At 35.9% G+C, this 16580-nt stretch overlaps 1 protein-coding gene across 2 annotated transcripts; it reads right to left on the bottom strand.

Moving 5' to 3' along the window:
• Positions 1-485: 485 nt before the first annotated feature.
• Positions 486-13155, bottom strand: trpc4b (transient receptor potential cation channel, subfamily C, member 4b). 2 transcript variants are annotated; one of them, XM_015001010.2, is made up of 11 exons: positions 12549-13155; positions 11778-12203; positions 10601-11119; positions 3983-4334; positions 3581-3720; positions 3127-3455; positions 2824-3019; positions 2535-2729; positions 2268-2309; positions 2083-2172; positions 486-1685 (listed from the first exon to the last, which is right to left on the bottom strand). In XM_015001010.2, the coding sequence occupies exons 2-11, from the start codon at positions 12153-12155 to the stop codon at positions 1146-1148; spliced, it is 2781 nt and encodes a 926-aa protein (XP_014856496.2). In that variant the 5' UTR covers positions 12156-12203; positions 12549-13155; the 3' UTR covers positions 486-1145. The 2 variants fall into 2 exon arrangements, with proteins under 2 accessions (XP_014856496.2, XP_014856497.2); XM_015001011.2 differs by having other exon boundaries at positions 11778-12200.
• Positions 13156-16580: the final 3425 nt, after the last annotated feature.

Here is a 16580-nt window from a genome sequence, read left to right as displayed (position 1 = left end):
TTGTATAATGTTAGAATGCTATGTGTAAAAGTGGCATTACTTCATAATCAGTCATTGCAAACGGTTATTATTAAAGCATATCTTCACATATAGCAAACAGTTATTATTAAAGCATATCTTCACATATAGCACATATAGCATTATACTTCATGCCTGGTGACCTAGATATGACACAAAAGCTCCCAATTAAGCCAACTGGATCTAATTATACATCAGAATAAGTTTTAAATCCTGAATTCTTCTTCATTCAGGCCATAATAGTTGGACACCATGAATATGCTAATGTGAGTTGTGAAAACTGACAACACATCAATTCTTACATTATTTACCATGGCCAGTAAGCACAAGTTTGAATAAGTTAAGTGAAAAACATTCAGCTATGTTAAAATTGAAAATATGTACAACAGTTTTACAACAAACTGTCCTCCGATGTTTTTTGTTTTTACCACCACACATTTTCAAATAAAGGCAACTTAGAAACCATAACATTTTGCTTCATTTTATTAGTGAACATTTATAATGTTTTATAAATAGTAAAAGTTGTCAAAGCTCATTAGCCCGCAAGATAAAAACACAGATTTTTTTAGAAAGCAGATTCTGAAAGCAGTCTCAAAACGTGCACACATCTTCTTTTCTTTAACATCACTGTTAAGATTGTTCCATCTCACAGCTTTACCATCTTTGGGGATATAAACATGAAGTACATGCAGCCTCTAATTTTCAAAGCTCTGTGATATTCAGAGGTAATGACTAAATTAAACAATACATTAGATTAAACAGCAGGCTGGGGACATACATAATTAGTGTTAATTTTCTAAATTAGATTCAGATTTTCTTGCACAATTATATAGAATCAAAACTAAACATTTTCAAGTGTATTACTGTTTGTGTAGGTAGAAACAGTCTTTTGTTTTTTTATGTTCAAAGTAAGATATAAATAACATACCTGCTGAAAACTCACTTTCCTGAGCAGCAAGTGAGCAATCACATCGTTCGTAAAGAGGATATATTATTGGTCTTTATATAACTGATTAGACGTATTAATGTAAAAGAACAGTATGGTAGTATAGCTATTGTCAGTTACAAGCTATTTTTTTTAAATATGAAGATTAAGTGATTCTACTGTGTGTTCCTTATTTGCAGACTCAGCTTTGCACTTTTTTTGGACCGTTTGTCACTTCCTTAGAAAGGACGGTACAAGAAAGCCCCATTTCCTGAGTTTCTGTGTTCATATTCTGTGAGACTTCCACATCTGCTTTGCCACTCAGAGCTTCGTCTTGGTTTTGCCTGCCAGATGCCACAAAAAAGGAATTGTTTTCATCAGATTTCAGAAAGGACGTTTGCTCCTGTTTCGGAGGCCACTCATGCTTTGTCTGCTCTTTTGATATTTCAATCTCAGTCATCTCTGCACTCCACACAACAACGGAACAATTGTTTTGATAATCTGAGCCTGGAGAGTTGGTTGTGTTAGCAGCTTTATTTTGAAGTATAGTGGGGGACTTTGCCTCGAACATACGCGACTCTTTTTGACGTTCACCGGCAGCAGGTTTGCGACAATATTTGAAGGAATTTCCAGGATAAGCCAATGTTGTGCTCGCAACTGGACTTGTTCCCCCGCTGTGAGGTTTACTCTTCATCATTCCCAAAACTTCATAGCGGAAGCTGGAGATATCTTGCTTAAGCTCCTATTTGTTAAAGTAGAAATAGATAAACAAAGAGCAGCAAAAAGTTATACAGCAGTTCAAGATCACAGAAATCCAAGATTGTATTTATTCTGCGAAAAAAGGAGTCAGACAGTTTGCAAGAATTTATAGGACAAAGGTAGCAAATAATGTAAATGCTGTTTATAGTGGAGTCCTCCCTGAAAATAATAATAACGCGGTTCATTCTATACTTTGAATTTTCTTTGAGAAGGAAGCTTAGAAAAATGAAGAAAATTATAAGTTGTGTAGCTAAACTGAACTCAAATGTTCTAGTAAAAAACTTGATATAAATGTCCTCTTGATGTAGTTGCGTGTACAGCAATACAAACAGCTTTATACACTTTAAGAAAATCAAAGTTTACATTACAATCATACGTACCTTAAAGTTTTCCTCTGTCAACCCTTCCTCGGTTTTGGCATTTCTGATCATTGCAGCAACATATCGTTTCACAAGGTTCTTCAATACACCCTGAAATGCAAACTAGATTTTAGATAAATTCATACTCTGATTCATCTAAGATCAAAACTAAAATGTAATACTATGGTACTTGTTTGACAACAGACCTGATATTCATGGTTTAATTTGACATTTTCTGCTGCTCGCACCTGTGGTTAAAGGATAAGCAAAAGCAGCATATTACCTCTGTCTACTGCTGATACATTTTCTTTACATGCCCTTTCAAAACAAAAAAAAAAGAAAGAAAAGAAAAAGAGGCTCTTATAATTCACATTGAAATATCTATTAGGTTACTAAATTTATGCCAAGCTCTTTTGGAGCAAAGATTTGAGGCACTGAAAACTCATCAGAGTAAACATCTTGCAACTCCTTACCCCTAATGTCTCAAATGTCTCCAGTGATTTTTTGCTTGGTTTCTTGAACACATTTGTTTTTATCCACCTCAGTAGATAAAACACCGATTTTGGACTCGGTATTATATTGAACGGAGATGGTAAAGTCCCACCCTCTTCAAAATAGCTCATCCATAATTTTGTTCGTGCAAATTTCCATTCTATGTCTGCATGATCCTGGAAAAAAACAAGAAAATAATTAAAATTTTAGCTATTAAGTTAATGTTAAGCCTATTAAAAAAGAGATGGCTTATCTATCTATAGGACTTACAGCAATGTGCTGGTAGGAATTGTTCATCATTGCAATTAGCATGTTCAGAAGCACCACCAGGGAGATTATATTGTAGGTGCCGAACATAGTAGAGCCAACAAATTTGGTAAATGTATGGTTTGCTTTCACGTTGGTCACATGGAGAGCAATCAGGCCAAACACAGACCAGAATAATGATTGGAGTGTTTCAAACAACCTGAGGAGTGAACAACCAGTAATGTATTTACAAAAAAATACTATAACAGATATGTTGAAAAATATTTGATTGTTCGAAATATCAGTGGAGATAATGACTTGACTTACGTTGAAAAGGCATTATTTTGGCGATGACATCGAACACCGTAGCAGTACTCTGTACCATTCTCGGTTAATGGGACTGTTGCATAGAAATAATAGAGCTGGTTAAGGCCATTCGCAAAAGCCAAAAGCACGAGACAGTAGATGAACAGAAATTTGAGGATGTCCAGAAGCATTCGGCCAAGTGAAATCTGTAAGGGACCCAAGTGTGAGTTGGCAGTGAAAAGACTGATCAGACGTAAGGTGCTGAAGATGTTAGCAATGGCAAACAAGGCCTCTGCTATCAACGTGGGGTGCAACATTTCCCAGCTGTCTCTCGGTCTGCAATCTCTGTGCTGTTAAAAACAAACAAACAAACAACAACAAAAAAACATTTACTTAACAGTCAATTTGTATTATCACTGTATAGTCGATGTAAAATCAACAACTAAGCTCATCTACACTTAAGGCTGCAAATTACCTTTGCATATGCAACAATTTTTAGAGAAATAGTTGCAAGATACAAGGAGTTCATTATGAAGTCCATTATGTTCCACCAATCATCCATGTAGTCCTTTAAACCACTTTCCCACATTTGTTTGATTTCAGCCCATATGAAACCTTGGATAAAACAAGTAGCAGGTGTAAACTGAGGTTAAAACATTATTGGTCACTACATATGGTCACCTGGGACAATACACAGTAAAAAAAAAAAAAAAAAAAAAGCTAAAATTTGCTATAATTTTTTGATACACATCCTTACACGTATTTACAGTAAGTTACAGTAGATAAAGTTACAATTTTCAATAATGTTACTTATTACAGATTAAATATAAACAACAACGAATGCATATGATGAACAACGGGTGGCATGTGTTGTTACCAATCACCCAGGGCAGGATAAGCCATTCCACAGTGGTGGGTTCTGGGCCCTGGATGTGGGCAGCCAGGCATCCTGGGTCACCAGAGTCGATATGCTGTGAGGCCAAGAAGAGCAGGAGGAGGAAGGTCAAGTAGGAAGAAGTGTGGCAGATAAACTTGATGAAAGGTTTACGGATGAATTGGCCATAGCGAGTCTTTGGAAAGAGCAGGTAGAAGACAGAAAGCAATGGAAAGAGGAGGCCAATGAAAGCACAGGTGATGAGCTTCACTGCCCAGTGACGCCTCCTCCAGCCTGGGAACTCATCATACCACCGAGACGCAAGAAGCTGCTGGCAGTTGGGTTGAGCAACAAACTGGGGAAAAGAGACATAGAAGAAAAGGTAAGAGACTGAAACCTAAAATAAGCTCAACCTTTTTTCTGTCTTTAAAGTCTGTTTTTAAATCCATTTGCTTGTTAAAATACAACAGCAAAATATGGTTGAAATAATTCAACGTGATGAATCAATTATTGAAAATAATCGTTAGCTAATTTAGTAGTCAATCAATTAACTGAGTACAGACTCGAAAACACTGATTAATCATCAGAATGACAGACAGATTAATCAATTACTAAACTAATCATTAGTTGCAGCCCCACAGCAAATGTTTAAAACGTGTAAAAAAAATGGCTTTGGGAAAATGATGCAGTTTTACTGCAACATGGATACAATATGGATGCAGGGTTTTTTGAGGAGCGCAGTTGGCTCACCGTTTCATGTCATAGAGAATTTGAGTTCTGGCTGCCCAGTAGATCAGGACTTGGGAGGGAAAAGAGCACACAAATAATACACTACCACTCAAGCTCAGCTTTTCTGATTTCTGGGAAACTATAGGAAGGTTTCAGTTTTTCAGGCTGTCAGTTCAAAGACAAAATCTCAGCATCAATATCGGAGTCGAGGCATGATTTTGTCCTTAACAGGAAAGCAGAAGCTTTAAAGAAACTGTTCCACAAGGCCAAAGAAATATCCTTGTGACATTTTTAACAATGCATTGTGGTATGATGGAAACCAGTAAGTGAAAATCTTTTTGGTGACAACTCCAAACATATCAGCAGCCTCATAATTTCTATCCCTTTAATGCTTTCCAAATTTCTCAAAGACAGTAAAAAGGAGGCCACAGGATGGTGTTAATTCAGGAGGATGGGGTCCTTACCAGCCTTAATAAAACAGTAATAATTTTCTCAAAAAATAAAGAGCCTATACCTTAAACCAGGGGTGCCAAACTCAAAGAGGAAGGCTCTTGTTGTCTCACTGCACCCCAAGAGATGCATAACCTACAAAAACCAATTCTGTCTGGTTTTGAACCAGAGACCTTTTGAGTGTAAAGCAAACATGATAACCACTACACTACAGGAACTGAACTTCTCTGCTTTGTTTCAATTTGAGGTTCCAAAGTTGATGATGTGAGATGCAACACATGAAAATTTCAACTGAGGTTTGCACTCAGATGCCTGGATTCAGAGTACAGACCATGACACCACAGAACCCTTGTTGACCTTTAGTAAACACCTGTGATGAATAGAACATGCAAAATCTGTTTCTGTCTGGTTTCGAACCAGTAACCTTTTGCATGTAAAGCCAACGTGATAACCACTACACTACAGAAACTTATGCTCTTTGGAGTGTTCCTGGTAGATGATCCACATTTTGTTAGAGACTAACGTCAACGATGGGCATGGAACAATGTCAAATACTTATACTGCAGATCCTCTCAGAGAGCACAGTAACTTGGTGAACAAACTGTCAGACTTATAATTGTGCCTAATTTCATATTACAGTCCATAAACTAAGCCTGGGATCAAAGAAACGTATTAAAGATGTCATTAGAAGAGACACATGGTTCTACAGAGAATTGGTTAAATGGCTAAAAAAATAAAATCAATACTTACAAATAAAAAATGGTTCAAAAATAAAATTAAGACATTAAATAAAAAAAATATCTCTGAAATACAATCACTTGAAAATTAAAAATGATTCAAAAATAATATCAACACTTCAAAATACAAAATCTCTGGAAAATAAAATATGATATATGTTGTTTTGAAAAACATTGGAATATAAGCACTTTTATCAAATCTCCATTGTGGTAAGATCATGTAAGTTCTTCTTAAATCCATGGAAACTCAACAGTTTGTAAGGTAGGTGAGTTAGCTCAGCAGGTTAGAGCACCGTGCTGGTAATCCTGAGGTCATCGGTTCAAACCCCATATGGGGCAATTCATGTCTAAGGTCCTTCAGACAATCAACACTTCAAAATAAATAAGGTTTCAAAAATAACATCAACACTTTACAATTAAAAAAAGGTTCAAAAATAAAATCAATACTTTAAAATTAAAAAAATGGTTCAAAAATAAAATCAACACTTCACAATTAAAAAAATGGTTCAAAAATAAAATCAACACTTCACAATTAAAAAAATGGTTCAAAAATAAAATCAACACCTTAAAATAAATGGTTCAAAAATAAAACCCAACACTTTAAAATTAAAAAATGGTTCAAAAATAAAATCAACACTTTAAAATAAAAAAATGGTTCAAAAATAAAACCCAACACTTTAAAATTAAAAAAATGGTTCAAAAATAAAATCAACACTTTACAATAAAAAAATGGTTCAAAAATAAAATCAACTCTTTAAAATAAAAAAATTGGTTCAAAAATAAAACCAACAATTTACAATAAAAACAATGGTTCAAAACTAAAATCAACATTTTACAATAAAAAAAAAATGGTTCAAAAATAAAATCAACAGTTCAAAATGTATAATGGTAACTGTTTCTGTCTGTTCAGTCCATAAACTAAGTCTGGGATCAAAAAATGTATTGAAGATGTCATTAGCAGAGACAGAGGCTTGGCTAAAAAATAAAATCAATACTTACAAATAAAAAATGGTTAGGAAGCGCATTACAAACCTTTGGTTGAAATGGCGTGTTAAATTCAAGTCTCCATTACAGACCAGAGAAAACTAAAGAAAATGCAACGTTGTGTTAATCCATTTGAGGAGCCGGTAGTTTATCTGGAGGAAATAAATGACGATGCAGAAGTTAATTAGACTGTAACATGTGCAGTCCGCAGCTCAACCACTGCGGACGTGGCTCCGCCGCTGCGAAGACTTAGAAACCGCTGGAAGTAACTCATCCAGCGGATTTAACAAATGGAGCCTTCTGGGTTCACGTTACCCAGGAGAGCGGCGCTCTGGAGGAGCTGCAGACGTAACATCTGTCCGTTTTGGAGAAGCGAAACCACGCAAAATAAATAAATAAATAAATAAATAAATAAATAAATAAATAAATAAATAAATAATCCTGGTAAAAGTGCACACCAGACCGCACAGGGAAAAACACTCACAGAGTTCATTTGATCTGTTTGGATCAGACAGATCCAACTGACTGATGAATTAGAGCAGATTTTTCTGCAGATGGGAACCAAGAGGAAGTGCGTTCAGACCCCAGCGGGTGAAGTGATGCTAATTTAAGTGAAGTCGCTTAATTTAATTTATTAAAAGTTATTGGGGTGGTTTTTGTCACTACGAGAAAAATGTAGATGCATTTATCTGCTTAATTTGTGATGGGATCTGGATTCACGGTGAATATTAACTAAACCGCATAAAATGCGACTAAATAGTCGATGTTAATATGATTGTAATTTCACGGATAAAATAGTACAGGACCGATTTTTTTAATGTTGTCGGTCAAGATAACGTCTAGCGCGACCTGCCGCCCTGACACCAACTCACACACATCTTCATTCACAGACTTACTTGTAAATCGATTTTTCTTTTCTTGGACGTTTTGATGTTAGCTTGTCGATGTCTCAGTTTTATTCGCTGGGAAAGTCAATAAGCAGCTTGAGGTGACTCTGCTGCTCTCTAGTGGCGAGAAGCCGTAATGTTAGCTGGTAACAATCGGAATGCATTGTGGGAGATGTAGTTTGTAGTCAATTCGTGCTCAAAACCTATTGTAAGTCAATGTCGGCCTATAAAATGCTGCGGAGGCCACATAAAATGACATGGCGGGCGACATGTGGCCCGCGGGCCTTGAGTTTGACACATGTGCCTTAAACAGTTATTCAGTTTAAGAAATGTAACAATTGATTGCTGTAACTGGAATCCAAACTGAATCTCAAGTCTGTTTCCTACGCTTATCCTTCAGTCTACCGAGATTTGATATAAATATTTGATGAACACTTGCAGACAGTAATAGATGTTAATTTCATTTTAGCAACATTGTAGTCAAATAGATCCTATACAGCCTGTTTAGTTTAACGGTCTCCCCCAAAGCTATTACATGTCAGTCAATGGTTCCGTTAGGACATCAGGATCCTCATGAAATAGAGCATGAAGTAAAGGGTGACTGACATTTTTCAACTGTTTTTACGAAATTTCAATAAATATTACACAAATGAAAGAAAAATTAACTATAAAGAGGAGTGCTAGAGGTTGGCTGAATGTTTCATCATGAATGTTCATTTTCCCCATTCCACAAAACATTAAAGCAAAGTAGAGCTGCCACACATTTTGTTCCTGAGTGAACATAAAGACAGCATGACTGTGGCTAATACTGAGACAGAAAGGAATATTTAAATTTTATAGATTCAAATAGCCCGAATCTTACGTCCTCCCTCTATTTTCTACTTTACTTCATTATTAAATTATTAGGTTCACAGATAAAATAGCTGAGAATATTGTTCCAGCACTTACTTTCCCTCACAAGGTGTTTTCTGCAGGTCTACTGAACAGCACAAGTATAAAAACCTGTATTCTAAAGTATAATTTTAAATTCCTAATCCAAGATCTGTACCTCAGATAATCAGAGTTGAAACTAGCCATTGCAAAAATCCTCTACACATCACACACTATATTTAATACATTTTGCAGTCTGTTTGTTAATGATGTGGTGTTGTGTCTGGAATCACAGTCATTTAATCAGATTCACATTAAGTCATGTATGACACAGAAAAAGTTGGTGACAGAAAACGTTGGTTTGCAAAGTAATTCATGGTTGACTCAATGACTTCAAAAGCACTTCAGTGCTATGGCTGCCAAAACAAACCCAAGTCATCAGTCCTCTCCAACACAATGTTTGAAGCATGGTTGCTGTGGTTGATAACTGATTTGCTCTGTGGATTTCTCTACAAGTGTTATTCTGCATTTTGGCCAAACACCAGTTCTTTTGTGTGTTTGGTCTTGTCTGTCCAAGGAGAATGTCTATATTTATTCTAAACTTGGACACAACCTCACAATTACATGTGATTCCAAACAAGATACTGTATGTGCCCAGTCTTTGTAACTGGAGTTTTCATAGACGTCTAACATACATATCACAATAGGGGCTATATCTCAGGTTTTCCTTCTTATTTCATAGTATGCCCTTGCTGGGGCTTCCATGTTTTTTTTTTTTAAGAATGGCAACTAGCTTTTCAAATTTTCACATGTAATGTTCCCTGTCACTGTGAAATTCAGATCTGAAATTTGTTTCAGAAAAAGCTGTTAACCTGCCCAGATTTATTTCTCAACATCCGTTTCAACTGGCATTACATTAACACCAGTACAGGGAGTGACCAAATCTTTAGCTTTTTTTAAAGGTGTTCATTGTGTGAATTGCTAAGAAAAGTGTGTTTGATTAGAATGACATGGTGCACAAGTGTACACAATATCCCCTTTTAGGTTTTACTTTGCATGTGTTCTGCATGCCTCGAGAATCATCAGAAATAATGAACACACTAGAGTATCTTCTTTGATCCATCTACAGAAGTAATCTCAGAGCCAGTTTATATTTTGTGCTTTTCACTTTCATTTCATGAACCTCCCATTTGCCTGCAAAATCCCAGCCACATGCTTCAAAAACAAGACAGAGCCTCTTGATCCCACCAAATCAACATGTGTGATTGTTTGTCTGGGGCTAAAGTTTTGCATGGTGCAATCAGAAGCTTGTTTGCCCCGTTGCACTGAACAAAATCTAGTGAGTAGAGGAAGTGAATGATTGGAGATTTACAACTGGATGTTCACTGCTTGTTATTTTATAATAATTGATTTTGTATTTTTGACTATTTGTTTTGTAATACCTACTCTCTGCCTCAATTGTGCTTTACATTCATCGTTTCCTGTAGCTTTAGCTAAAATAAATCCATGAATGCAAACTCAAAAGCAGATTTTAAAGACCATAAAATGTCCCTCCCTCATTAAAATGTCATGAGTTTGAATTTCAAGGAAATGGTCGTTGTATCTTCCATCATTATACCCAATTATCTAATCATCATGAGACTCACTAAAAGGGCCTACTGTAATGCATTGTTAAGAGGCAGACTGGCAATTACATGTTGCTCTAAAGTCCCAGAGGATGTCTCCACCCATCTCTGGCCATTTACAGCCCATCTTGGCACTTTTCTTGTCCTTCACTCTTCCTTCACTCCACACTGATCAAATCAGATGAAATCTAGTTTCTTCTTGTACTGGTTTAATTGTAAATAGTATCCCTTCTAAGTTTGCACACAAAGGTTACCACACTAAATACATCAATGTTGTTCCTTCTGACCAGACCGCCGATGTAGAATTTCAAATAGCCGTTATCAATAAAAGACACGTACCTCCTTCTGGGAGTATTTGATTGCCAGTTTCAAACGGGCTAGGTCATTGTTGTTCTCATCCATCAGAGGATCAATGTCATCATGGTAGTTGAGAATTATATCCAGCTCCTTGGAGCTTCGAGTCTGGTCCAGAAGGTCTTTTGCAAATTGTTTGCACATATGGGACAACTCTTCGTACTCTGACTTGAACTCATTCTCCACTGTGCTGAGCTCCTTCAGCTCCCAGCTGAGCTGAAAAGCCGTCAGGAACGGATCTTCACTGGAGAGGGCAATGAGAGAAGGGCTGGCAAGGGCCTTGTAGATGTTAAGACGAGAACGTGAGTGACGAAGGCTGTCCACGTCTGTGTGGGACATGCAGTCCATGCAGTTGCAACGCACAGCATGTGGCTGAGGTATGGAAACACCTCGTTGCAGAAGCAATTTGATGATCTCATAGTTGTTTGTCTGAGCTGCAAGGATGATTGGAGTAATGTCTGGAGTGAAGTCTGAAAACTGTTTGTCCAACAGAATTGGGGGGATCTTAGCGAGGAACCAAGAGAGAAATGCACACATGAGTTGACAATAAACAAACCAAGGTATATAACACAAGTATTGTATAGCTTTAGAAGAACATTGCTTTCAAACTCCATACAGGATGCAAACAACAGTTTGAAAGGAACAAATTAATGCCTTCTGACTGAAAGCCCACAGCTAATGGCTTGTGGTTAAGCTGTTCTAAGAAATGTTTGTCTGAACATCAATCGTATTTTATTTGGAAAATGCCTTGAAGACTAATATTGACTTCCAAATTTGTCTTTTGAAGCTAAAAGACAAAGTTCATGGTTTGTCAAATAAAGTCCCAATAAAAGCACATTGAGCTTTGTGATTGCAGCATGACAAAATATTCCGCAATACACAGCATCTGCAAAACAAATAATCTATGAGATTCAATTTGTGTTATCACATTTAAAGTAATCTACAAAAAAAAAAAAAAAAAATCAGCTTTAAAAGTTTTTCTTTTCTTAACTTTTGAATAATGTCCAGGAAATGTCCAGGAACTGAGTCTTATATTAAAAGAGACACAAGTAGAGCCACTTGAACAAATGAGACTTTAAACTTGGTTTAAAAAACACCAAAAGTTTAATATATAAAAAATAACTTTTTGAGGTTGATCTAAACAATATTTGCTTTCTGTTACCTGTTTTTCTCCACGTGGCCTCTTGTGATTGAGGAGCAGCTCCACGGCCCCCACTACTTCCTTACGAATGGCGTGCAGCAGGGCATCACCCACATGGATGTTATAGCTGAGCAGGAGCTCTATGATCTCCAGGTTCTCGTTTTCGATGGCAATAAGGAGGGCTGTGCGTCCCAGCGGGTCGATGCAGTTGATATTGATTCTGAAGTAGATCTCAGCCTCCTCTAACGCTTGTTTTACACTCGCGTAGTCCCCTCTTTCTACGGCCCCCAGGTAGACCTTCTCCATGGGAGAGAGCTCAGCTTCTGCCCGCACAACCCGCAGTGGGAGACGGTCATTGTATGTGGAGTTGTCAGTTCTCTTGTAAAATAGTTGAGCCATTTTTTCTTTTTATTTATTTATTTTTTGCTATAATTGTCTATAAGTCTGCTGGAAGATATCAGAGAGGGAAGTTTTAGCATTTTCAGAGGGACACCTGTCATAAATCAATTAATCAAATTCTGAAACTAAAGCTCAAATATATAGACAAACATATAAATTATATATGACACATGAAAACCTGCCCTTAGTTTCGCATTTAAGACTTTCAGTTTAAAATGAGTCCACTGTAAACATTCAACAGTTCACATTAAATATATTCTAAACCTTATAAAAGTTTTTTAAAACTGTTCCTTTTTTCCCCCCCTTAGGGGACAGACTAAATTCTATGAATTTGCGCTTAATTTTAAATGAATTGGCAAAGTGAATCTTGAAGAAAAGAAATAAAAACTTTACCGGTTTCCTTTTGGGTGTGATTCAGATAAATCCCTCGTTAGAAAAACTGTTTCCAGATCAGGAAGTTCGAGGGTCGTTCTCGCATTGTTCAAACCTTCACCAAACCGCCTGTCGCATCCAATGTCCACTGCTCCTACCCAACACTTCGGTCAACTTACTAACTACATATATTTTGTTTTTCCTGTTACACTGATGCGTCAAGTGATGCAGAGTGGACCGAAGTGACACATCCGCTCCAGGCTGCTGAAGATGAATGAGCTTTCACCAACGCCCCTGCTGTCTATTTTGATGTTGTTAACCTGCGACTGACGGAGGGTTTTCATTTGTTTTGTTTTGGCAAGTACGACGTAACTTTGAGTGTTTTTCTAATTACTTTATTGAATGTAAGTTAAATTCATGTTTCTGCAAACTGAATAAAAGAAATTGATTTGCTAAAATATTTAAATCCCGACACAAGCGCATGCTAATCTTATTATGGATATTATAATTTTCGTAATTAAATTATTTAAGAAGATATTGGAAGTATTTATATATGGCAGATTTATTTTTGGCATTTTTTTTTCTATAAGTTTTAAGTTATCGACTAAAGCAAACGCAAAACCACTTTTGAAATTGTACGTTTTTTGAAGATAGGAAACCAAAACATAAGGAAAAAAAATTTTTTTCCCCCATGCGACTCGTATTCATAGAGATAATAGCAGGAATAATATTGATTCAGACAGGATTGGTCAAATAGACCAAGTGCAAAGACCACATGAGGATTTTCAACATATTTTCATAATAACCTCCTGATTCCTGAACTCAGCTCTCCTAAAAGTCATTGTATTGCACCATTGCATTTTGTCAACTTAAAAGAAATAGTCAAAGCACAACAATAAAAAGTCTCCACAACAGTAAATGTATTGTGCATACACAACGAGAGGTGCATGGAAAGGTATGCATAAAGAAATAATTGTTCAGTCATTGCTGTGTATTAAATAGCAAAAGTGCAAACAAGCTGCCCATTTAAGATTTCAAAAATGATACAGAAAAAAAAGTCTCAAAAATACTTTAGTCTTTGAATTTGGTTATTATGTGTAGTAGTGCATAAAATGTTACAATTGTAAGGTGGACAGTTACCCTCCAACTAGCAAAACTGAGAGCCATGGTTAAATTCCTCCAACATAATGGACAAATTATGTCCAAAACATAATTTGGACATAATTTGTCCAAATGACAACCCAGTTTTAGCATTAAGAAACCATCAACAGAACCTGGCTCAGTATGAGCAGCTGTCTGCCATGACCACTGTGTCAGAAGATAGAACAAGCAAAAAATAAAAAACCCACAAATTGATAACATTGTTGTAGCACAGGTTGAACCCTATCTGGTACCCAATGACTGCTGAAGATAACCACCAGCACCTGGAATTGGAAACCCTTCAAGGTGTAGAAGATGGATTGATGGGTGGATGTCCTTGAAGTTCATTGCAGAGTTTTCATTTGCTTAAAAACCTACAGCCTTTCCCTAAAAGTAGAAAGAATCGATGTGGATCCCAGACACATTTACATAAATGCAGACTCACAGGTTGAGGTAACCAATAAACCTTCTGTAGGTTCTGCAAAAATAGGAAATCCAGTGAATTCATACAACTGGTGTGGTACAAAGCAAACCTGTCAATGATGAGGGAGGGTTCTGATGAAATAGATTAAGTAATTAAAAGACTGTGACCAGATATGAGGGAGTAGTAGAATGTGACGTTAGACTGAATATTAAACCCCTGCCTTGATTCTCCTACAGGTGTTTTGCATCATATTGATTGTACTCACCTTGTTTCCATTCTTTAATCACATCTCCATAGTACTTAAACTATTATTGTTTAATGTGAACTAACATGATTCCACCATTTAAAAGTAACCTACTTGTTTAAAATCCAGAAATGTCTTATTTTATGTGTCAGATCAATATCCTATCATTTCTACGAGACAGTGAGCAATCAGATTTTTGCTTTTAAGCCCTTTGAGAGTTTTTGATGAAGAGACAACTGAACTGCTTAGCAAAACTATCTCCATTTATATATTTTTCTGAAATATAATCTGGAATTTGACAAAGTGTAAAACAACCAGCGCTAATGCATTCCTGCAGTTTTTAAATTTTTCAAAGTTTTTAATTAGATGTCAAAGTTCTTAATTAGATCTTACCATCCCCAATTCATGAGTACAACTTCCTATGTTGACATTAAAAGGTCAATGGTATTTGAGCTAAGCAAAATAGCTTATAAATTGGTATGCATTATTTGCCATATTTGCATAGGTCATGGTGTAAAATGTGTTTTGAGGGACGCAGCTTTCTTATAAACAAGAAAAATGTATGAGAATTAAATCATGTTGAGCAGTTGCACTTAACTCTTATAAAGTGTCAAATATCAAATCTGCTGGAGTTAATAATTTAACACTTACTAACACTAATTCAGTGTTAGATCTTAATATTAACTCTCACAGAGTATTTTTAACTTCATAAGAGTTATTTGTAATTAATATTAAATAGGTATTTTATTGTTATGAACTTTTAAAAAGTCTTTGGAAAATAAATATTTAATAAACAGGCAATTATTTTCTCAAATGCATTTATTTCAAAACGTGCACCATAATTACAAAACATATTATAACATTGAATAATGTGCATGTTTCACATATCACTTTCATTCACATATTGCTTATTAAAAGGTCTAACATATCAGTTGTGCAATACAAAATGCAGTATGCTTAATACATTTTTCTTCAATACTATACACATGAAATTGTTAAAAAGTACAAGGTGGAGAAAGTAAAGCCTGTATCAATGCATGCAGTTCATGTAATATGATAGAGTACATTTTCTTTTAACAGGTAGATTGCCAGATATTACATAACAGACCAACCTGATATTCAGATCCATCATTTCTTATCCAGTTTCTGTTTCTGTTGATAAGAGACAGTTCCTCTCTGCACTCCACCAGATTGTCTTCAGGTTGTTGGGCTGTTCGTGACGTTTGGCCGGAGACACCAACATGCTCCTCTACTGCATCGGACAGTCTTCAGTCTCTGAGTACGACAGCCGGTGTCGGTCTCTGGATCATAACAAACAAAAAAACATAACAATGAGGAATGGAACGAATGAATACATTTTACTACAACTCTAACAACAAGCCTCCATTACAGAAATGTAGGGTTTCACAGATATTAACACCAAAAATAATCATTTTTGGAGCTTGAATCTTCGAAGAATCCATGGAGGGATCGGGAGGGGGAGGTTAGGCTGACGACTGGCGATTCATCCTCAACCAGACTGGTTCTAATACAAAAATGCAATAAAAGGATTAAAATATGCTGCAAAACATATAAGAAGACACAACAGCGGGAATAATGCTCTCAACGTGAAAAAGCCTTTTACATTTTTTCAAAGGAAAAAAAAAATCGATCAGAAAGGTTGGTAAAGCTGACCAATATGCATGTAACAGTGATTCTTGAGAATAGGGACAAAACAGGTCCTATGGATAAAGCATGAAATTTGAATAAAATATACACAAAATATATTTTTTTCAAATATCTAACTAAACTAACCTGGGTCATGTGAGCACAACAATGTATATTTTTCTTTTTTTTGCTGAATATTTTTTTATTTTAAACATTGTAGTCGGTGGATGATGCCTGTAAAAGCCCTTGTCCAGGAGCAGAACTCAACACATTCTTATAGTTTAAAACAATTAAAGAAATACTAAAATTATATATTATGACAATTAAGTATAAGTAGTCATATAAATAATTATAAAAGTATCGATAAATTGAATTAAAAATAATTTTTAGATATTTTCCAACTCCGTTAAAATTTGTCCTTAGTTTTTGTCAACACCGTCAGAAATGAAAAGAATGTAAAAAAATCAGGCATTATTGGGGGGCACCAGAACTTCTGAGGACCCCATGACGTCGTCTTTTCTCTTCCTTTGCTTGGAGGGCTAGTTAGCTCCGGTTAGCTTAAGTTATTCTTTAGTTTTTTCTTCTGTTTTATTCCTAA

Source organism: Poecilia mexicana, unplaced genomic scaffold (genome assembly GCF_051168715.1).
Source record: "Poecilia mexicana isolate PSO_F unplaced genomic scaffold, ASM5116871v1 scaffold_13, whole genome shotgun sequence".
In the NCBI taxonomy this organism is placed as follows: Eukaryota; Metazoa; Chordata; class Actinopteri; order Cyprinodontiformes; family Poeciliidae; genus Poecilia; species Poecilia mexicana.
This window is presented reverse-complemented; position numbering and strand designations above follow the sequence as displayed.